Source organism: Coturnix japonica, chromosome 3 (assembly GCF_001577835.2).
Source record: "Coturnix japonica isolate 7356 chromosome 3, Coturnix japonica 2.1, whole genome shotgun sequence".
Classification (NCBI taxonomy): Eukaryota; Metazoa; Chordata; class Aves; order Galliformes; family Phasianidae; genus Coturnix; species Coturnix japonica.
In genome coordinates this window covers 53461005-53483662 of record NC_029518.1, presented here as the reverse complement: position 1 = coordinate 53483662, position 22658 = coordinate 53461005, and the positions used below count along the sequence as shown (strand labels likewise).

The 22658-nt window shown below is 37.1% G+C and overlaps 1 protein-coding gene across 17 annotated transcripts in view; it reads right to left on the bottom strand.

The window, feature by feature from the left end:
• The window catches only part of PTPRK (protein tyrosine phosphatase receptor type K), a 389675-nt gene that overhangs the window by 15179 nt on the left and 351838 nt on the right, over positions 1 to 22658 (bottom strand). The window contains exons 14-24 of one of the 17 annotated variants that reach the window (XM_015858520.2): positions 21869 to 22007; positions 20672 to 20713; positions 18732 to 18761; positions 15196 to 15356; positions 13268 to 13303; positions 10689 to 10700; positions 9404 to 9588; positions 7563 to 7650; positions 6515 to 6591; positions 6303 to 6320; positions 3864 to 3900 (exon numbers count right to left, since the gene is read on the bottom strand). In XM_015858520.2, the coding sequence (XP_015714006.1) occupies positions 3864 to 3900; positions 6303 to 6320; positions 6515 to 6591; positions 7563 to 7650; positions 9404 to 9588; positions 10689 to 10700; positions 13268 to 13303; positions 15196 to 15356; positions 18732 to 18761; positions 20672 to 20713; positions 21869 to 22007 (825 nt within the window). Of the gene's footprint in view, positions 1 to 3863; positions 3901 to 6302; positions 6321 to 6514; positions 6592 to 7562; positions 7651 to 9403; positions 9589 to 10688; positions 10701 to 13267; positions 13304 to 15195; positions 15366 to 18731; positions 18762 to 20671; positions 20714 to 21868; positions 22008 to 22658 lie in introns of all 17 variants that reach the window. The other 16 variants (XM_015858508.2, XM_015858509.2, XM_032443940.1 and 13 more) reach the window with 16 other exon arrangements.

The following is a 22658-nucleotide window of genomic DNA, read 5'->3' as shown; positions in this document are numbered from 1 at the left end:
AGCAGTTTCCGGCTTACATTGTTATTGCTAACCAGTGCTCAGTTTTCTCAGTTTAACTGAATTACCACATGAAATAAATGAATCACTGGAAGTGGCTTGAAAACTACAAGGACACAACAACACATGACTAGATCTATACTATGTTTCCTTTACGTTTTTTAAATAACATGTTGAGTGTGAGCTTCTTTGGAAGTTCACCAAGGTGCTGGTAATACCAGCAGTGGAAGTGTGGCACAGAGTGCATTCAGTGCTATCTCAATGCCAGCAAAGTGAGCAGCCATGAAGCACAAAGGGCATTTAAACTTATTTAACTACACTTCTCAGAAGAAAGCAAGGAACACTCGTTTAAGTTTTGCCTCCTGCTCTGCTGCACAGATCAGATGCACTTGGTTGAGGGACAGTGGCTTTTGCCCTGTTACACCTATCTCAGAAACAGCACCCTACCACAGTGCCACAGTACTGTAGCACTGCTGTGCATGGAAGCACCAAACTTCATCCTTCATGTGTGCTGTGGTTTAACCCAGCAGGTGGCTCAGAACCACGCAGTTGTTTGCTCACTCTCTTCCTTCCCATTGGAATGGGGAGAAAATTAAAAAAGACACTATGAAGTAGAATTTGAAGGTTGAGATAAAACTACTTACTAAGATGAAGAAAAGGATAACAGTTCATAGAATCATAGAAGGTTGGAAAGGACCTACAAGATCATTTAGTCCAGCCATCCTCCCATAACCATTTCTACCACAAGCCACTAAACAACATCTTGTAGCTGCTCATCCAGACGCCTCTTGAACACCACCAGGGACGGTGACTCCACCACCCCGGGCAGACATTCCAGTGCCTGACCAATCTCTGAGAGAAAAAGTTCTTCCATATGTCTAGCCTAAACCTCTTCTGGTTCAACTTGCGGCCATTTCCTTAGGCCGTGTTTGTTGCCTGGGAGAAGAGGCCAAACCTCTCCTCATCACAGCCTCCCTTCAGGTAGTTGTAGAGTGCAATGAGGTCTCCCCTGAGCCTCCTCTTCTCCCAGCTTCCCAAGCCCTCCTTATAAGATTTGCTCCAGACCCCTCACCAGTTTTGTTGCCCTTCTTTGGACAAGTTCCAGGGCCTCAATGTCTTTCTTGTAGTGAGGAGCCCTAAACTGAACACAATACTTCAGATATAGCCTCACCAGTGCTGAGTACAGGGGGATGATTACCTCTCTGCTCCTGCTGGCCACACTATTTCTAATACAGGCCAGGATGCCATTGGCCCTCCTGGCCACCTGGGCACACTGTTGGCTCATGTTCAGCCGAGCACGGACCAGCACTCCCAGAATCACAGAATCATAGGGGTTGGAAGGGACCTCCAGAGATCATCAAGTCCAACCGCACTGCCAGAGCAGGTTCCCTACACCAGGTAAAAGGAAACCCCAGGTCCCTTTCCTCTTCACAGTCAACCAGCCCTTTAAACCAAGCCTATAGTGCTGATGTGGTTAGTGAAGCCAAAGTGCAGGACCTGGCACTTGGCCTTGTTGAACCTCATTCCATTCAACTCAGCCCAGCAATCCACACTATCCAGATCCCTCTGAAGGTCCTCCCTACTCTCAGGCAGATCCACACCACCTTCCAACTAGGTGTCATTTGCAAACTTACTAAGGATACACTCAATCCCCTCATCCAGGTCATCAATAAAGATATTAAACAAGATGGGCTCTAGCACTGACCCCTGGGGGGACACCACTTGTAACAGGCCACCAGCCAGACTTAACTCCATTAGCCACTACCTGTTGGACACAGCCCTCTAGCCAGTTCCTTATCCAAGGGAGGGTACACCTGTCCAGGCCACAGGCAGCCAGTTTCCCCAGGAGAATACTGTAAGAGACCGTGTCAAAGGCTTTGCTGAAGTCTAGGAAGACTACATCAACAGCCTTTCCCTCATTTACCATTCTGGTCATCCAGTCACAGAAGGAAATGAGGTTGGTCAAGCACATGCCTTTCATGAACCCATGCTGGCTGGGCCTGATCCCCTGGACGCCACGCACATTCTGTGTGATCACACACAAGATGATTTGATCCATAACTTTCCCTGGTACTGAGGTCAGGCCGACGGGCCTGTAGTTCCCCAGATCCTCCTTACAGCCCTTCTTGTAGACAGGAGACACATCGGCAAGCCTCCAATCCTCTGGGATCTCTCTAGTTAACCAGGAGCGCTGGTAGATGGTGGAGAGCGGCTCAGCAGTCACTCCTGCCAGCTCCCTCAGCACCTGAGGGCAGAGCCCATCTGGTCCCATAGACTTGTGACAGTCCAGGTGGAGAAGGAGCTCTTTAATTGTCTTCGCCTGACTCACTGGTTGGGGTATTTTGTGTTCCATCCCAGACTTTCAGATCAGGGCATAAAATACCCTGAGGATAACTGCCCATTAAAGGCAGATATAAAGAAGGCATTGAAGTTATAGCTGTGACTATACATGTATAAGAAGTATATGTAGAAGTATAGTTGTGACTATATACATATATATAAATGTATACAAATTGTGATGCACCAGCAGTTGCTCACCAACCCCTGACTGATGCCCACCTAGCCCCACGAACAGCAGAAGGGAAGGAAATGAACTCCCACTCCTTTCAGAGCTCTCTTTCTGCACAATGTCATATGATATGGAACATAATATGGAATACCCTTTTGGCCAGTTTAAGTCAGTTGTCCTGATTCTGTCCCCACCCAGCTCCCTGGGCTCCCCCCAGACCTTTGCTAGTAGGAACTGAGAAGCTGGAATGGCTTTGGCTCTGTACCACACTGCTTTGCAGCAACTGAAAACATCAGTGTGTTATCAACATTATCCTTCTAAAACCAAAACATAGTGTCATACCACACACCTTGAAGAAAACCAATTCCATTCCAGCTGTATCTAAAACAATTTGCACACTAAAGCAGCAACAATTTTTTGTGACCAGTATATAGTGCAATATAGTGAGCTACAATTTACATAGTAAAACAAAAATAAAATACAAGTGTAGACTTAACCATAGAGATACCAGCTTAAATATCACTTACACGTAAATCAAAAAGCATGGACAGAAATATAATCAACCTACTTTAAAACAAGCATTTAGTTTGCCCCTTTTCGTGTGGACCTACAATCAAACAACGGCACTAATGACAAGATATTTCCAGCCAGCTATCTGATTATACTCCCAGATGAAATAATGACACTTCTAAATCTAATTATTTTTATTTTAATTCGTAGCTCCTGGCATTTCATTGCAATCTTAGCCTAATCTATTCATTTTTTCCTCACTGTGAGGAATTTTATCAGAAATACAAAATGAATAATCTCCATAGAAATTCAATTTTTTCCTCTTACTCCCCTTCTTATTTAGCAGCATGTTACACTGTAACAATTTTTCCCATTTCTTTCTACAGAGATGCTTTGTCCATCTTGGGTCTTTCTTTACCCAGATTTGCTGAGATAGCATTTTACTTATCTTTACCATCTCCATCCTGGACTAAATCCATAACAGTAAAATAAAACATTGTAACGTGGGGGAAAAAAATGCCTTAAGACAGGTTGAAACCATTCTCTGTCCACATACTTCCCCTCTCTATTCATCTTCATAATTGGAAATCACGGTAGTAGCTAGTGACTTTATCAGCTGAATTTATCACTGAAAGAATAGCTCAATATCTAATTAACATGACAAATAAGAGCAATTTTTGCATTTATTCACATTCTACCTAAACATGCTATGTTAATTTACCATAACACAAGACAACAACTCACGATATTGGATATACTTTATTTTAATCTACTTCATTTTAGAAAAATGCTGCTGGATATTGCAGAGAATATTTGTTAGGTTTGATTAATGCTGACAGATTCTTACCTTGCGTTGCAATGTAGTGACTTGGTCTCTGATATCCCTAAAAGAATAATATAGGTAGGTATGAGTACCATATTACTATCCAGGAGGAGAAAATAAAAGCATGATGCACTACAGGATTCTTATGTCTATACTACCTTTTCAGAATAAACCAATATTTAAGAGCAGAATGAAGCTCAAACCCTAAAAAAACTGTTAATGCTGAAAAGGTTTGAATGACAACAGATAGAATGGAAGTAACATCTGACTTGAATAGACACTGGGCCTAAAAACTAGTCCTCTCTTGACATTGTCTCCTCAGCCGAATACAATCGGGTATTTATTTAAAATTTAGTAAAAACTGTCTTTGCCACCAGATTATCTCAGTAGTTTATCAGTATACTCAACTCTTTCAACATTAAAAAATACAAAACAAATAAAAACAAAACAAACAAAAAAACCACATAATTTTGCCTTCTTATATATTTACTGTAAGGCACAAAGAGGAATATACCCAATCCATAAATAAGACATTTCCCATGCCAGAGCTAGACAGTGTGGTGAGTGCAAAGAATCAAGGTCACACTGCAGAGGGATTATCTGCAGAATATTTTACACTAGTGCACAAATTGCGCATGTACCGAACTAGACATGATATGCACAAGTATATACACACACATATATATTTACATACAAAGATATACAACTTTGCGCAATAACCAAGTCTCTCCAATTATCTAGGTATATGCCAATACTACCTATACTGCATAGCATCAAACAGCAATTGTCTCCATAAAAATTACAAGACTAATAGATTCTGCTCTTGAGGAAGACTATATTTTGATCAGTGCAGGCAACATTATCTACAAAGATGAAGGAAATATGCATTACTGGTGCAAAGACAATACAAAATTTCACTACATGAGAGGAAAGGAGTAACTCCAATTATTTGCTAAGTTACAGGTTTATTAAGTGACTTGAATCAAGTATTGCATTGCAGGGGCTCAGGAGTCCTTGGATTCCCAATACACAATTCTAGCTACTAAACTGAAGGATTTCAGTGTAACCAAGAAGTTTATATAATTTCCTATGGACCGCTTCATTATCTTGTATAGACTGAAAACACTTTCCTTTTGGGGCTTATGAAATGACTTCTGAACATCCTACTCTTGACTTCACATGAGGACAAGACTGCACCAAAGTATTGAAAAAAATAATTATCCAGAAGTCCATAAGATCAAGTCCCAACTTCAAATTATTAAAGTGCGATCTGTGCTACCCTCATTAACATTTGGTAATTCTTTCCAGAAGAAGGTAGAAGTGTCACTTTAAAATTGCAGAATGCTAGTTTTAACTTGTAGCCTTCCTGTCTGGTTATAATGAGATCCTATTTACTTCTAAATAAGAAAAACAATATCCTAAAGGAACTGGAATTACTACAAAATTGGGAACATTTTCTTGTTTAGAGCCCCAGGCAAAACATCATAGGCCCAACACTTCAGTGAGATTGCCATATAAAAGTATAAAAATAAAAAGACAGTGATATACCTGAAGCTAAATCTTTTTATCCATGGAAACTTAGAGAGTTTTAAACAATTCATTGACTAACAGAAAAAAAGTGAGTAATATGCAATTACAAAGAAATCAAACCCATGTATTTTAAAAACACTTTCAATAGCCATTTCAGGACCATTTAAATTTCTATGAATACTACTACTCTTTCATTCCCCATGTGTTAAAGTTTTATTTTGTTAATCAGAACACATGGCAAGAATTGTTCACATTTCCTATTCATAACAGCTTCTTTTTAATTTATATTTTCATCCAAGTATGGAATTTCTATTCTAGGACTTTTTTTCTGCAGGTAAAGAAATTTCTATTACATTAAAATGTATGTAACTATATGTATGTTTGTGTATATACTTTGTAATATCTAAATTAGCACCTTACAAAAAATATTAGCTAAATATTCATTTTGTACATATTGTTGTTAAAAACAAACAAGCTAACAAGAATCATAAAGGCCATTATCACTCCTTGTTTGCCAGATATTACAACTTTTTCACAGGCACATATTCAGATGACTACAGAACAGTATACTATCCAGTTTCTCACATACAAATGGGAAGGTGAAAACAAAAGCTAGTGGGGGAAATCATTATCATCATCATTACAAAAAAAGAAAAAAAAAAAAAAAAGAAAAAAAGGAAGCGNTTTAACAGACAGATTCACCCAAGTTATCGAACAATATTCAGTGATATGTTACAAGTCTAAATTAACTTTTCAAAACATGTACAAAACATATTCACACCAAAGGAAATTTATAAAGAAAGAGATGATATAAATTAGATGAGGCATGCACAGTTATCTTACGACAAAAATAGAAGAGCAAACTAATTAATAACAATATCTATATTAAATATTTACAATAGGATGTTGTTATTCACATATAGTGGTACTTACATCCCTGTACAGCCAAATCTACAGCCCAAACCAAAGTCAGATGTGAAAGAAAGCACAACAATGTCAGTGAGTACTAGGACGTAGAACAAGGAAAGTGTACATTTTGTTCTTAATAAAAGAAAGCTTTCAATAAATTTGAAGGCATAACATGCAAAATTTTCACATAGAGAAGGTAGTAGATTGAGAGAAAGAAAGCTGTGCAATCCACTCACATCTATGTAGTTGGCATTAATGTAATCTGAAGATGGATCATCTTCAACAGGTTGCAATATCACCCTGGAGTGGTCATCTGTAAAAACCAAGTGGTTATGGTGCCTTTCTGAAGCGTGATTTTAAACTAAAATATTATGATAAGTCCTCTAGAAAACCAAAATCTGCTGACACAAGCACAATAAAATCTTCAGCCCTTAACTCGAAGTGTTTACACAGAACTACTAAAAGTCATTTTATCTGTGATCTCCAATTACTTGAAAAACATTCATTAAATTTAATTAAGCGTAGCTGAAATGCATCACAGTGTTACATGCAGTAAAAGGACACAAAGAACCCAGGTTACTTGCTCAAAGTCCCTTTCAAAACCAGCTCCACTGATGGGCACCTAGAAATCCAGAAATAATGATTACTGTTTCCTTACTTCCAGCTCTGAGTCTGTTCCAAGTTCATACCGACATTTTAAAGAAAATAAGAAAGTCACAAAGTAGCCATGAGCAACACACTCTGGATTTGATGAAGATAACCCTACCAGTTCAGGGGCCTCTCCAGTAGCTTCTTTCCTGCACATTCAATCGCTTTTGCAAAACAATAACAAATTGCATTATCCCAGATGATGAATCTAAACTATTGAAACTTTATGCCTAAAGACAACAGACAGAACTCTCTGATTTTAATCATGTTATTTTTAACAATCAGTTTTACACAACTGCAATTCAGATGTACCAATGGCAAATAACATAAACCGGATATGTTTTGAAGCTGTATTACCTGAAATAAATTATGGCTGTAGAAAACTAATGCAGAATTAACACACCAGTGAGTGTTAGCTTGTCACTGTTATATGCTTACCACAGCTTGTACAACAGAGAGGCAAAAAGAAAGTTGAATTGTGAAGGATAAAATAAAGACCAAAAAAAGACACTGCCATCCTTCTCTGATTGGGTTATTTAGCAGGTATGCCACCCGGGACTTTTTAAGCAGGAGAGAACATGGAACAAGTTGTACAGGAATACTTCTATCACTAAAATCATGCACACTGATACTCACATGCTATAATGTTTCCATAGCGATTCTTTGCTCTGTTTTGATCCTTCTTAGCGACATCCCAAGAAGCTGACTGCCCCTCAAAGAAACTCTATAAATAAAAATGTTCCGAAAGAAAACATTCCGACCATTAATTTACCTCCAAAAATAACCATTTAAAAGAACTTCCCTACCATAAAGTAAGCTGGCTCTGCTTGTCTGATCTGGTCAGCCAGATGGCACCGCAGCCTAAAGAGGAAGAGCCTTCCTCCCTGTGACTGATATGGGTCAAAAGGTAACTCACTGAGGGACTCCAGATCTCAAATTCTGCTGGAAAACTAAACATGCACAGACAACCTTATTATAGATGAACCACTGCAAGTTGAGAAAACAGGTAGATTGATCACCCTTCTTGTAGAATGTCATAATATGTAGCCTGTTTACTACAACATTACATTATGTTCCTCATTCAGTTTTGTGCAGTGGCTTTCCTTTCTACAGAGCCATCAGAAAGCCTCCTCTGTCAGCGTTTAATGTCCGTGTTGTTTTTACTCATGTCCCTCCCTCTAGCCAATAAGAAAATTATTTAGTATTTCTAATCTCTTTTCAAGAGTCTGATCTCTCAGTAGTGATAGATGTAGAATTTGCTCCTCCTGGGATTTTTCTTCATAGCCTGTAGATACTTTACAGCTGTTGCAGGTCTATACTATTCCCTCCTTCCAGATGTTCTCTTATTCTGAGCTGGACAAGTTAGCTTCAGAAAATACACAGCAGCCACAGAAACAAAACTTTAATGCACATGCAGAAGCACAAGCCAGGGCAAAGATGTCACGTATGGCAGCAGAGAAAGTAGTAAGCAGGACAACACCTGATAAGGGATCAGGGACAACCCTCCCCAAGCAGTCCTTGACATTGAAGGTAGGCAGAGTGTAACGAAGTGTATTTAAGTAAAAGAGAGGAAAAGAGAATAATATTCTTTTAAAAACCACATATTTATTTAGTCCAGTTCTTATGTTACAGTAGAGACAGCTGCAGAAAGGAGAGAAGGTTGAAAACTGAGTCAGAAGAGATTGCTTACTCAGAGAAAAGTCATTTTAAATCTAGCTGTATTGCATGCGACCTTGGCAGTATCATTCCCATCTTTACCATGTGCACTGCCTGATGTTCTAATTCCAAAGAATCACAAAAAGGTTTAGCAATTGGAAGTGAGATGAATCTGTACTCAACTACTGCCCTCAGCGCTGAAAATTTTGGGTTTTCCTTTTTAAATTAAAGTTGCAAGTGGACATGCTCAGGCAGGTCTAATAAGGACTTCAGGAAGTCACAATCATCAAAACCTCTTTACTGCTTCTCAGCTGGAGTTTAGCCCCAGTACTGCCCTACTGAGATGCCTAAATAAATCAAAGGAGCGCTTCCAGTTTGTGCTTCTGGCAAAACCAGCCAGGTTAAATCATCACTTTAACCTAATCTAGGAGATCTGCCTTGAAGATGGCTAGGAAAACTCACATAACTAATTACAGAATTTCAACTAAGAAGCAGAGAAGCGGTGGCAAATTCTTACAATATGTCAAAAACATTCAGCAGGGCATGTCTCCTTACACCCACAAGAAAACACATAGTGTTTTTCCCAGGCACTTGTAACAACTCAAACCACTGCTCTCCAATTACTATTTCACTTTTGGGTTACATACCGAGGAATCTTATGTCTGCTCATTTTTATTTTATTTTCACTTAATCCTATGACATTTAGCTGCATCCTTCTGTAATGCAATGCAAACTAAGGGCTGCAGCTTTGAAAAATATTTTTTTTTTTTTTTTTTTTTTCTAGGAAAATGTTTTGCAAGTTAAACCACCGAAGATCTCACCTCATACTCCTCTTTAAATCCATAGCTGTCAGAAGTCTTCATCTGGTTGATGTGCTGGAGGAGGTCAGCCACACGTACGGCAGGGTGCAGCTGCCCAGTGTGATATGGGGACTCTGTGCCTTCACACAGGTAACGGGGGACATCCAGGAGGCGACTGGACTCTGCTGTTGCGCTGTGATTTTCATCTATGATCAAAAGAAATTAATGCATTAGTTACTCATGGGGCAATATCTGCTGCCAGATGTATCAAGATCTATTTTTAGCCTCTTCCTTCAAAAATATGTCTAATTTATGTGAATGTAAACTCCTTACTCTCCAGCACATAGATCTTGGGGAGTAATATAAAAGAATTTAACTTCAAACACATACAAAATTTTGCAATCCTTCATCCTGCAATACAGAAGTCTGAAGGGCACTTTATTTGAAGCTACAAAACTTCATGACATTAATGTACTTGTGAACTCCAGCCTCTATCAGCCAAAGTAACTTTTTAATGGCTAATATGTATCATCAGCAATTCTACACCTTAAACAATAAATTTTAATAGCAATGTAGTGGTATCAGCAGATCATTTTTCTAAAGCCAATGAACAGCAAACTGAGAGCCAACTAAAACACTGAAGCAATTGTGCCATAGATTCAGAAGACCAGCTCTATCTGAGGAAAAGAATCAACAGTTCAGAGTGCTTATTTTAACTCAAATCTTCTAGTAGAAAAAATAAAACTGCCAAGTACGTTGATTTTAGCTGCCATTTTTACTCTGCATAAATATAGAAATCTCTTTCAATGTCCTACATTACAGTAATCCTTTTATCAAAACCAAACCTTAAAACTGGGTGAAATTATCACATTTAATCAGTTCCTTCTGTGAAATGAAAATTCCAATTGAAATCATTTTGGATTGTAACTACAGAAATGAGCAGGGAATACATGACCTGATCCCACATTCATTTATTTCTTTGCAATTAGTCTACAAGTTTCCTTGCAAAAGATTCAGATTAGAAAGTAAAACATCATGAAAACAACAAAAAAGCAGACACTTCAAGGGTTGGATTTACTTCAATTCTGCCAAAATGCAAAACCTGTTAATGCCTTCTGGAATGAGAACTCCTAGTAAGAAACCTGATTCCTTGAACTGTCACAAAAGTTGCTAATTTCAGTGCATTAATGCCTCACTACATTGCTTAATAATGTGAGTGACATGCAGCAGTCAATCATTTTAAATTACATACAATTCAAAATAATTCAGAATTTTCAGTTTTCCCCATTCCATGCTATATACTTACCAGTAATAGGCACTTTACCCATTGAAGCAGCAAAAAACAACAAGTGAACAGAACATAAGAAATTTATTTCAGGACTATATTAGAAAATGACTAGAAGAAAACGACATTAAAAGTTGTTAAACCTTCACAACAGGCAACAATGAAAGCAGTTTAAAAAATATAAGGGCTACATTATGCTATCAATGTAATGATAGGAACTTGAAAAAAGCGAAACTGTCATACTAAGTTTGAGCTAGTGTACACAGAATGGAGTGTGGCATTAATAAACTATAGGTGAAGAAAAAGAAATCTAGTACAGTTACTAATAACAGCTTCACATAAAATAAAATTGCCCCTAATTCAGAGCCTATACAATTTTGCTCATCTCTAAATAAAGCAGATGTAATTGTGATGCTGTTGTCATGTTGAGCCAAGTAAAGGTAAAGGACAAGGAGCAGGCCAGGTGATCTCAGCTACTCAACCCCTTCCACATGGCATGCCCAGAAGGTTGCCTATCTCTCTTCACTGTCAGTCTCCACAATGGAAAATATTACCTCTTCCAATTAGTACCATTGTGCTTGTGCTAGGAGACTATCATGCCCATTACCAGGAGATAGAATTTTAAACAGGAACTGTTAAAATGTTCTTCTATTCACCCCTTGTCCTTGCTGGTCAGAGCTGCCCACATCTGTGTCTGCCTCAAGGCAGTGACAGTGGACTGACCACTGCAATATGCTCACAGCCCAACTAAGCTTTTTGGAATAGTTTGCCTAGTATCACTGGTCACTATCTATGTCAATAGTGTGAGCTTGACATAAAGCTGAAGGATATGAAAAGCCATACAAGAATTTCAAGAAAAGACTCATTATTAATCTAACCATAGCTCTTTCAGGAAACTGCAATATTTCACCTCTCATCACAAGCATCTTTAATCACCTGGTTAGATTTCTTTAGGTCCAAAGTGGAAAGCATATTATGGCTCTGATGATTATAAACCTTATTAGGAACTACCATGCTTAATTGTTATTATAGTTATGAGAATGTCATTTGCAACATTTTCAGAAGGAAATAGGCTGAATACGGCTTGTAAATCTTCTGCATTGTGAGTAGACACCCTTTTGACAAAGATGAAAGAGCTCTCACAAAGTAGCAAATAATGATTTGCTGTCAGTCTCAGGTGACAATTTAAATGAAGATCTGCAAAGGCTCTATCAATATTTTTACGTACAACTCGCATAATGGAATAGAAAATACCTTGATTATATGGGCAGAGGGCACAAGCAGTTTGTAAGTACAGGATTTGATGTCAATGTTATCTTGATTATTTGAGACACATGCATAAATTAACACAGTGAATTAAACAAAGAATGTAGCAGCTAGGAAAGGGAAGTAAAATATATCACTACAAAATGGACTAGTGGATTGGGTAATGATAGTTGGGATTTTAGCAGATAACTGAGTACAAGTCAGCAACATGAGCACAGAAAAAAGACAAAATACAGTTCAGGTAGTAGGACCACTGTGAGTAGGGCACATGGGTACCTACTCCAATCAACTCTGTGCTGAGAGAGTTCCTAAAAACTGTACCTGATTTTAGGCACCACAAATCAAAAATCTGATCTATTGGTTGGAAAGTGTTCAAAGAAGGAGAGAGAAAAACTTTAGAAAACATGAACTATGAGATAATGAGCGAAAGAACTGGGTTTTGTTCAACCTGAAGAGAGACAATAGAGACTATAGGAGCCATTTATTAGGTAAAAGACTGTTCTACAATGACAAGGGTGTGACAGTTCTCCATATTTTCTGAGTCTCTCAAAAGGAAATTATTTGATTTTCAGCAAGGAAGATTCAATCTAGACAAGACTAGTTAGGAAAATCTGGAGTGAGTAGGAATGACACTCAGTTGTAACAGTCAGGTAATAATAAGTAATACTTTGTGAGAAAACAGTTTTGGTCAAAGTAAGACAATCCATAGCCAGAAACAGTCTAGATTGAAAGTATACAAATCCATCTCAAGATAGAAGAGGGATTCTGTTTGCATTTTAGTTTTAAATACAGCTCTTAAAAGAAGTGCTTTCAGTGTTGGATATGGCATAGAAATAAATGGGCTGGCCACTCCCAACATCTGTTGTTCTTTTTAAAGCAATTATAAAGTTGAGTAGCTTACTAATTAAGGTCAACTGAGACATTTAATTAATACAGGGATATTTGTGCAGAATGAACAAATAAAGCTTTCTTCTTGGATACTACAGAAGCTTTCCCCTTTTTTATTTTTCTTTTCATTCTTGTTATCCAGTTCGAAAATTGAGCTTTGGGTGCCAAGTAATACTGATACAGATCTAATTTTTTTTACACGTGTCTTTTAAGAGAATTTTACTTTCACACATTAGTTCGTCTCAACTCAATTTGAATGCTTTGGGGAAAAATGTTTTAGAACTTTCAATTTACCTATTTATTTATTCCTCAGATAGCACTGACTAGGAGTAATTTTGTGATAACAGCATAGCTATCTTTTATATCAAACAAGCTGTTTCAACGTTCAACCATGCAAGGAGATGAAACTCATGCAGGAATGGATAATGAAGGACTAGGGTCCTCACCTAACACAGCTGTCGGCACAAGTGGATCATTGGGCACTGCAGGAAAACAAAGCTCATGAAGAAATACATAACCCTCAAATTGTGTATTTTTAAGAATAAAAACAATATACTTAAAGAATAACATGTCCAAATGGTAACTAAATCCTATTAATTTTTTACAATAGGAAAACAGAATGAATACAGAGTTCCAGAATGCATCCTGAATAAAAGAGAAGTGAAAGGCAGTGATTTTGGTTTCAGAAATGTAACGACAAAGGTAAAGAGATTCTTACTGATATGAAATAAAGAAGGTATTATGTGCAATTTAGTTTTTGAAAGGGCTCCTCTTTCACTATTGTTCTTTTCCTTCACAATAAAGGTTCATATTCATAGACCCAGGTCCTTTCCTTTTAAATTCATTCTCTCGTGTAATACTTGAATAGCTCATCTCAAAATAAAATGGTATTCCTTCAAAAGTCTTAGAAGCAATTTAAAAGAATTACATGCATATTTACAAGCTATTAGCTTTTTGAAAATGAAAAATAATAAAGATACTGCTTGTAATGAGTTTAAACCACAGATACACAGATCTAAGTGTTTGTATAAAATTCACAGAACTTTAAAATTTATTATTACAGCTACATTGATTATTACAGTATTCATTATTAGAACTGTGCAGAGACAAATACACTGTTTTGGATGAGAATGGCACAATCCAGAATTGATTTTGTCCCAGTCTGGAACAAAAAATTAAAACATCTACAACTGTGACAAAATGCAGCTCCAATTCTGAAGCAAATAGTTTGTCCTATAGCTGAAAGCCCAGAAACCTGAAAGGTTGCTTTTTTATTTGTTGGGGTTTTTTTGACAGTGGTCAGGAGTACTGAATCCTCCAAAGTGTCTTTGTAAAGCTGTCTCCACTAATTACAATGCCATTAAGTCATCAAACTTTGGAGAATTTTCAAACAGTTCTAGCCAAAACAGCACAAATCCTCACAGGCTGTTACTATTGTAATTGGTTATGGGACACCTTAAATGTTAAGCACTCTGCAGTCCTGCAGTTTAGTAAGCTTCAATAAACTAAGCAACAATCCTTCTCCAAACTCCATTTCCCTTAAAACAATCAGGAAACAAATTTACAGACTTAAGGGATGCATTTTGCTGATCATGAAAAACAGTATGGGAGGTGGGAGAAGGAGTGCTATGCCCAAATGACAGAAAATTCAGAAGCAGCTCAGACTTCAGGTCTGTTTAAAGCCAAATCCATAGTGCTGTTGAGTCAGATTCCTGCCAGCTCCAAGGCAGAACCAGTTTAGAGGTAAAGTTAGTGGAGTGTCTTGCTTTTGTGCATGCCATGCTGCAGATGCTGGAAGGCAGGCAAGGCTGAACTTTCAGTGGTACCTACAGCCCAGACTCAGTCAGAAACCCAAATTGCCAAATTTTGTCAAAATAAGACAGCTGGCAAATCTACAACAAAGAAATACAAATATAGAGTAAATCTGCTGGTATATTAACATGCTTATTCCTTAACTTCACAAACAGCCATGAGATTTGTCAATGTTTCCTTCTGTTATAATGTCCTTACTGCCAAAAGAAAGAATATTTTTTGGACCTCGTGTTATTATTCATTACAGACGTGGTGTTATGCAGTAATATTTAACATGTTGGGATAAAATATCCTCACAAAGGAAATCTATTTGAGAATTTAATCGAGACATTTCAGAAATGCAATTTTTCCCAAGAACTGAATTCAGTATCAATGCATACTGAAACTACATGTAAATATTTAAACAATTGGCCATACTTCACCTAAGGAATGTGATCAACAACCCTTTGCATTTACTGGTCCTTCTAGAAAACCTAGAGCTTAAAATAATTTTCCTAAAAAGAAGGTAAAATATCTACAGAAGAAAATAAAATTCTGTAGTATCTACAAATGTTGTACTTACATCTGGGGCTGAAGTTATGAGAGTCCATAAATGTGATTGAAAGGGGATCCTCTGCATGCAAGGTGCTCTGGTCAGCGTAACTTCTATCCATTGCATTCACCATGTGGGTCATCTCTTGACGGGTGGTCCCCATGGCATCCTTGCGCTTCTTAGCAAGTTTGCTGCCCAGCCAAATAAAACAAATCCATACCACCTTAATATTTGATGAACACTGGTGTCTACAACAATAATTATCTATAATCCAAGTGACAGAAGAGTTTGACTGGTTTTCCTATATATACTTTTGCCAGCATGAAATTGATAAAACTACCTACCTTGCTATAAAAGAGTTATGATGGCATGTTTTTTATACACACACAAATGCTGTAATTAAAGTTCTAACTTCTGTACCCTGATCATATTTTTTCCTGCAGAGTAATTACACTAATATAAACAAATTAGAGAATATAATTACATTTTAACTGAAATGATAAATAAGAAGCATCTGTGCATGCAGTTTTATCTACCATCTCCATTTAAATCTGTGTTTTGATTTTATAAATGGATAATTAATTCCCCTTGCTTTCCACGTTAGGAAGGAATCATTTATCTTTCTAAATGACTCTGTTAGTCAAAAAAAAAAAAAAGAAAAAAAAAAAAGAAAAAGAAAAACAACAACCCACTATGAAATAAAAAGAGAAACACAATTATTCAAGATCAGTTCATATTACCTTTTATGCTAGAAGTTGTTTGTCTTATTCAGTATATAAGACACAACATGATACCACTGTCTTTGCTCTTGGCACCAAAATTTTGTTCTTTAAAAACCAAAAAGCCCCCCCCACAATCACCATTCTACATGAGGTTGGGGAATATCCCAAGTTTTTATATTAACAGCCTTTCGCTGTATCACAATAAAGCTGTTAGCAGCCCAACCTGTGCAACTAACCCTTCAAAACTATCAGGTAGCATCCTTAAAGGGACAAATTCTTCTTTAGATGAAGACCTGAAAGCAATATGCACTCAGAAGTCCACAGAGACAGGTGGAAGTAGATGCTACATTTTAATTATCACTTTAAGACTACTCTTCATAGAGTAGTGCAAGGTGAAACAACATGAAGTGTACCTTGGATCTTTAGGAATCTATAACATACACTAAACTTCCTGTTTTCAACTGAAGCTGTGATAGCAATATAACAGAGAGCCAACCTGCTTATTTGCATGAATCTGATGTTACATGGGAGAGACACAATCATCAGTGAAAATATCACACTCTCAAAGGAATGTATATTTAAAGCACAGCATAACTTCATGAGGTGTTTTTTTTTTTTTTTTTCCTACAAAAATAACATGAGATATCCTGGTAAGTATTTGTACAGTGCTTATTTTACATTTCCCTAAATAAAAGGACATCAGTAGAAATTATCAATTTATGTACATGTTAAGTCCTGGGAAAACCCACCAGAAATGTCCTACACCATTCTCCAGGGAAAAGAACACTTCATGTCACACATACTTTCTTTCTCAGTTTTAGCAGACTGCTTTCCAAGCTAATAGTTTTAGTTTGCAGTAAGGGGCTACATAAAGTAGACTACACACAGATAAAGCACACCTGAGAGTAACGAAGTTCCTTCATTAATCAGACTCAGACTTATCTTAGATATTTTTCTTTTTTTTCTGTTATATTCCCCTCTTTCACTATATGTCTAATTGGTTAATTAGTGCCAGAATCCTAAAGGCTCTAAATGTATCGTTTTTCACCTTGTGGAGTACATGAGAATTCTGTTTATTTCAATTGTTGGTGAAAAGTGAAAAAAACAAAACAACAAAAAGCAACACTGGAGCAGTGACAGCTGATGCTTTATTTTATCCTTTCTCCAGACATCCACGTTTACTTAAAAAAAGTTGGATTAAACAATACTCTGGTTGAATAAATGTTTTAAGCGCATCAGAACTTCCAGGTGCGAAACTATTTGAGCTCTGTAACTGGTTGCCAATGCTATCAAAGCCTTTGCAAAACTGGCATTTCTAGTTCAGACTTTTTTTTTTTTAAGTATCAAAGCCTTTCAGATATTCTCCATACACCGAAGATCACATTTTTCTAAAGCCACCTCAGGAATGGAACAAAAAGTCTATTACATCTTGTCTGTCGACTGCATTAAGCTCTCCTTTGAAGAATCACTTTGTAACAAAACTTGCTAGCTATGCTAAACAAATCAACAGCTATTAAGCTTTCAAGTTATTAGCTTATTACAGAAGCAAGGTTTATAATTCCTATGCTCTGCTTTGACTTCTGAAAAGGCCTATTGTGTTCTAGTATTGCTGCTCGATGTAAGGACAGTTTTATTGTTTAACAGCTCCTAACTCCCTGTAGGCTTGATTTTTTTCCCCCCTTTTCCATATGCAATCTATGCTTGATGATAGTTAAGCAAATCACTGTGCAGCACTGGAGGCTGACACAACTGTAACTGATTCTCATTACACGCTGGGGATCCCACAGCCTGAACCTGTGCAGGTGTTGGTGAGCGGGAGCTTGAAGGGAAAAGCACTCAATCCTAGCATGGAGCTGCTCAGTTAATTATCTCTATCTGAAGCAATAGTTATTTAACAAGGAAATTAGAATTCGTCACAATATATCAGAGAATGGCAGTTAGCTAAAGTAAGCTTAGCTTTTCAATCTTCAAGTTTGTTTAAAAGAAACCAACTAATCTTCTTTAAAATGTGGAAGGGCATCACTATTGGACAAAGCAGTCATCAGAGGACTGGAGTGCACTCTATGATACTTCTCTGAAATCAAGAGCTTTCTGCATAACTTCAAAAATAAGAAAGTATTTTCTTGGGCAAAGTCAAAACTGTTGCAGCCCTCAGAAAACCTCACTTGGTCAACACCACATAAAAGAATGTCAATTTTGCTCCAATGAAGCAAATTCAATCCTCTGTCATACAGAAAGATCCACACTTTAAAATCTGTCCGTAAAGCTCCCGATAAGTCAACAGGCACAGACTTCTTCACAAAAAAATAGTTCTGCAAAGAAGAATAATAAAAATCCCCAGTGTTCCTAACAGTGGAGCAGAGGTGCTGCTCTCCCAAGGGTAGGGCAATTACATGTTTATAAAGGGCTGGCATCTGTGCATATGTGAAGGACAAGTGGTGCACAGGACCACTTCTGCACTGATATGTTACAAAAGAATAACTTGTGATTTACAAGCACAAGACACTATCTACGAAATGGGAAAGGAGATATTTTTCTTAGTGTGTTGCATCACCATGAATTATACTGCAAATTAAATTATGATTACAACAAGCTAAAATGACACTCATGGGAAAAACTAGCGAAAAGCAAAAGTGCCCATATACAGTTGGAAATACAATATCCCTTTAAAAAAAAACAAATACAGCAGAGAGTAAGAGAAACAAAGAAAGCAAATTTTCAAGCCTGAGAACGAGATGAAATCACTATCAGTAAAACTTCAGGAAAACTATGGAGACTTTTTTTAAAAAGGGATACTGCATCATTAAAACACGTAAAACAGCAAGTCACCAGTGTTCTACTTACAGATAGTAGGAGTAAGAATAGTAGCTCCTCCTGGCAAGCAAATCACAGACAGTGGAAAAAGAGAAGCAATGGTGAATGAAAAGCGTGACTCTGTCACATTCAATAAAGCAGAGAAATGTGCGTTTAAAAAAAAAAAAAAATTGAAAAATTCATGTTTCTTTGGTTAGCATTTCAACTTGCTCATGCACAAATTAGCCTTACTTTGCCATGCAATTAAAAAAAATACACTAGCATATAAAAATGATTGGTTTTTTTAGAAAGATCACTTGAGAAAATTACATGCTGAGGTTTCATTTATTGCCAAAAAAATTTGAAAATTAAATGGATTGTGTACTTTCAACATGCAGTTCAGCATAATATAATGATTACCACCTAAATGTCATGACAAATGAACAGCTGTGTACAAATCTTGTGCAGTAAGTATGCGTTTTACTTTTCAGTTACAAAAATAAAGATGGCATTAATAAATACATTTAAGCAGAAAATGAGTTTTGTGTCATTGAATTTGACATCGTTACTGGTACACAGGTGTAGATATATATGTTTGCATACATACCATATGTAGCTATATGAGTACACACATAATAGAGAATGCACGTTTACAACAGACATGTGTGTACTGACATATATACCACACACTTCCTGAATGCAAACATATGCTTTATTTTAAAGTCTTACAATTGAAAATGCTGATGTATTCATGCTAAGCATTAAGAATATGGAGGGGAAACAAATAGAAGGAAATGAAGAACGTTTGGAAATAGTCCAACAGTGATTTGAAAAAAAAAGAAAAACAACAAAAAACAAACCAAACAAAAATGGCATTGCTTGTTAAAGATGCAGTATCCCTTTTCTTAGTTGGTTTGATGACTCCAGTAAAATTCTGTACGAGCTCTGAAGAGCTTAATTCAGTAAAACTTCAAACCAATTTGTACTAAATGATCAGGCAAAGCCCATGAACAAAACTGCTTAGTACTCCATTTTCTATAAAATGTAATGCTGCATTTAATCCGATTTAGATAGCTATGGCAGGGTACGAGGCTTAATAAAGCAATGAAAATGCAGAAACCGTTGTTTTATTAATGTTTCTGTGAAACAAGTTCTGGTCAATTCAGGTACCAAAAGGGATACTACATAATGGATCAGCGAATATGTACACTACAGCAGATGAACAAAACTGATCAGTTTTCAGTCCCACACTCTAACTGACATGTGCTTATGTATGTGTGAATGTGTCAGTGTTGGTACCGCTGCTCCTGGCTTTGTTATACGGATGGCCCTGGCTCACTTGATGGACTGAACTCACTCAGGTATGCAACCTGAGTCCTTGACTAAAGCTAAGATTAAAACAGTGGTCCACTTTCCCTAAGGGGGGGGACTGACACTCCTACAAAATATATGACGGACAATCAATTAAACTATCACGAAGAAGAATTACCAGATGCTAAAGATTCGCTAAACAGGCTTATTTCTCACCTGTTTTTAATAAAGAATAGTACAGGAGCTATTTCTTTTGATACCTGCAAAACTAGCCAAACCCATGTGGAAGGGACTGACAATACAGAGTAGCAGACAGTCTCACACACGCACACACACAAGCGCCTATTAAACACAGAGGGAACACTGCAGCACGCAGCCAGGAGCAGATATTCCCCAGCACATCTCTCACAGTGATGATAGAAAATAAGAGATTTCTTTCTGAAAGCTGTAAAGCAACTTCTTGTTGGTTTTACTCTTCAAAAGTTGTGTAAATAAAGAAAATGGCCTGACTGCGTGTCTTTTTCTTTCTTTCTTTCTTTTTTTTTTTTTTGGAAGTGATGAGTTGGATCTTTCGTATATGTGTTAATTCTCAACCACAGAGTAAACAACAGAGAAAAGTAAAAGCACTTTCGGGAAAAGTCACGTATGTAGCTAACTAACACAGAACACTGTAAGCATACCTAATGTTTCTAATGCAGACGTTTCTTCTCCAAGTTATATATCTCCAGGGATAATTGTAAAGAGGCAATAAATTAAAAAAATCTAATGGAAACCAATGATTATAACATAGAGAATGATCTTAGGCACAATTGTAATGTTTTCTTACTCTTAAAAATAATAGAAAGCTGTATTTCAGAGGAACATTTGCAACATTCACAAATATACCCTTCATCAAGGATTCTAAGAGGGAAAGGGAAGGCAGTGCACAAACACCTGGAAGACAAAGGTCTCATTCTAAGCAGGAGCAATCTGCACACCGGGAAGGGGACAGGCTGGGGAAAGGGCAAACAGAGAGGAGGAATTTCTATTGGGATCTACGGTGCTACGACTACAGATTTACAGAGCCACAGTATGAACTTTTATGTCAGGTTAAAAGAGTTGCAACTACTGGGGAGCGAACACTCTTAAAAAAAGGTGCCCAAGCAGCGCTGGAACAGCAGAGCTCACACTCAGCAGCAGCGCGCTGCGCCGAGCTCTCATGTTACATTTCCCGCAGATGGCGCTATTGCTTACTATCTAAGAAAGCGCTATAAAATTAAAATTCATTCAGATTAATACACTTTTAAACAATTTCATGCACTAAGGAGTCACTAGATAATTGTACAGTGATGTGGTACGACTTTTAAGGAAAAAAAACCCACGGGTTTACAAGAGCATAAACAGAGGTATAAAATTACATTATTTTGCAGGTTGGATAATATGAGGATGCAAACAACTCATTAGAGCTGCATACGGCAAATCAAATTCATTAGGTGATTACAACATAAAAAGTGCGGTAAGTTACTCTTTTTATTTCTCTTCTTCATAAATAAGAGCCATTAATTTCAATTCCACCCATTCTAATATTCTGTACATTCCTCCAAGTGCAACTTAAAAACTACGTGGAAATGAGTAAGTTTGAGAAAATGTGTAGCTGTTGGATCCCAAATACCAAGTAAACCACTCTTTAAATCCACCACAACCACATTTAAAAATAAATAAATAATAATCCAACAGGAAATACAATCAACTCATCCAAAAGCTGATGGGAGCTACTGGACCCGAGACTATTTACCTATTTATTTATTTATTTCTCTAAAAACCTGTAAAAAAATTCCATTTAGTTACTGTTGTTTGCCATAGAGGAAAAAGGGAATCGTCACAAATCATTTACTTACCTTTTTTTTACGATCAATATGACAACAAGGAGAAGCAAGATGAATACCAAAATTCCAGCACTTATTCCTGCTATTTTCACCACCCGATCTGTCTGCTTTGCTGGATCTGGAATCACCTCAGGTTCTTCTGTTGCTGCTGCTAAAGGAATAAAAAAATAAGTTGCTTAAATGGGTAAGTACCAGAGACAAGAAAATTAATGTTAATGATAATCTCCAAATGTGTGCTCATATAGAATCCAAAACACAGACACATGTATTGTGTTTATACACCTACATACACACATATATAGAATAGATTTATGTACTTCAATCTACATTCCATACAAATCTGCAACACCAAGTATGTGACTATATGTTTGTATACAGTGCGTGTACAGAGGTGATGTACACATCTGGGTTTACAAAGCAGAAACACATTTTTACAGAGACAATCTATCAACTGAATCACCCTTATCTCCTTCACTGTTAGTTTTACAGAACCTAAATATGGAATATTTAATATGAAATAGCAAGATTATGTGACTTCCAAAGAGTAAATCAAACTTTTCTCCCCAAGCTGTAGCCAGCACTCTACGCTATATAGTCCTTTTCTCTCACACTCTATCTCAGTCCACCTTTGCTGACTAATTCTCCAAGGAGTACCTAGTCTGAGATCCACAATCTATACCATAAATCCGTTTTATTCTAAGTGTGACTTGAAGTTTTGATTCTCTCCATAAAGCCATCCACAAATCCAAACCTAGATTCAGCAGCAGTTTTATTTCTGTGTATAAAGAAAAATAAATAAATA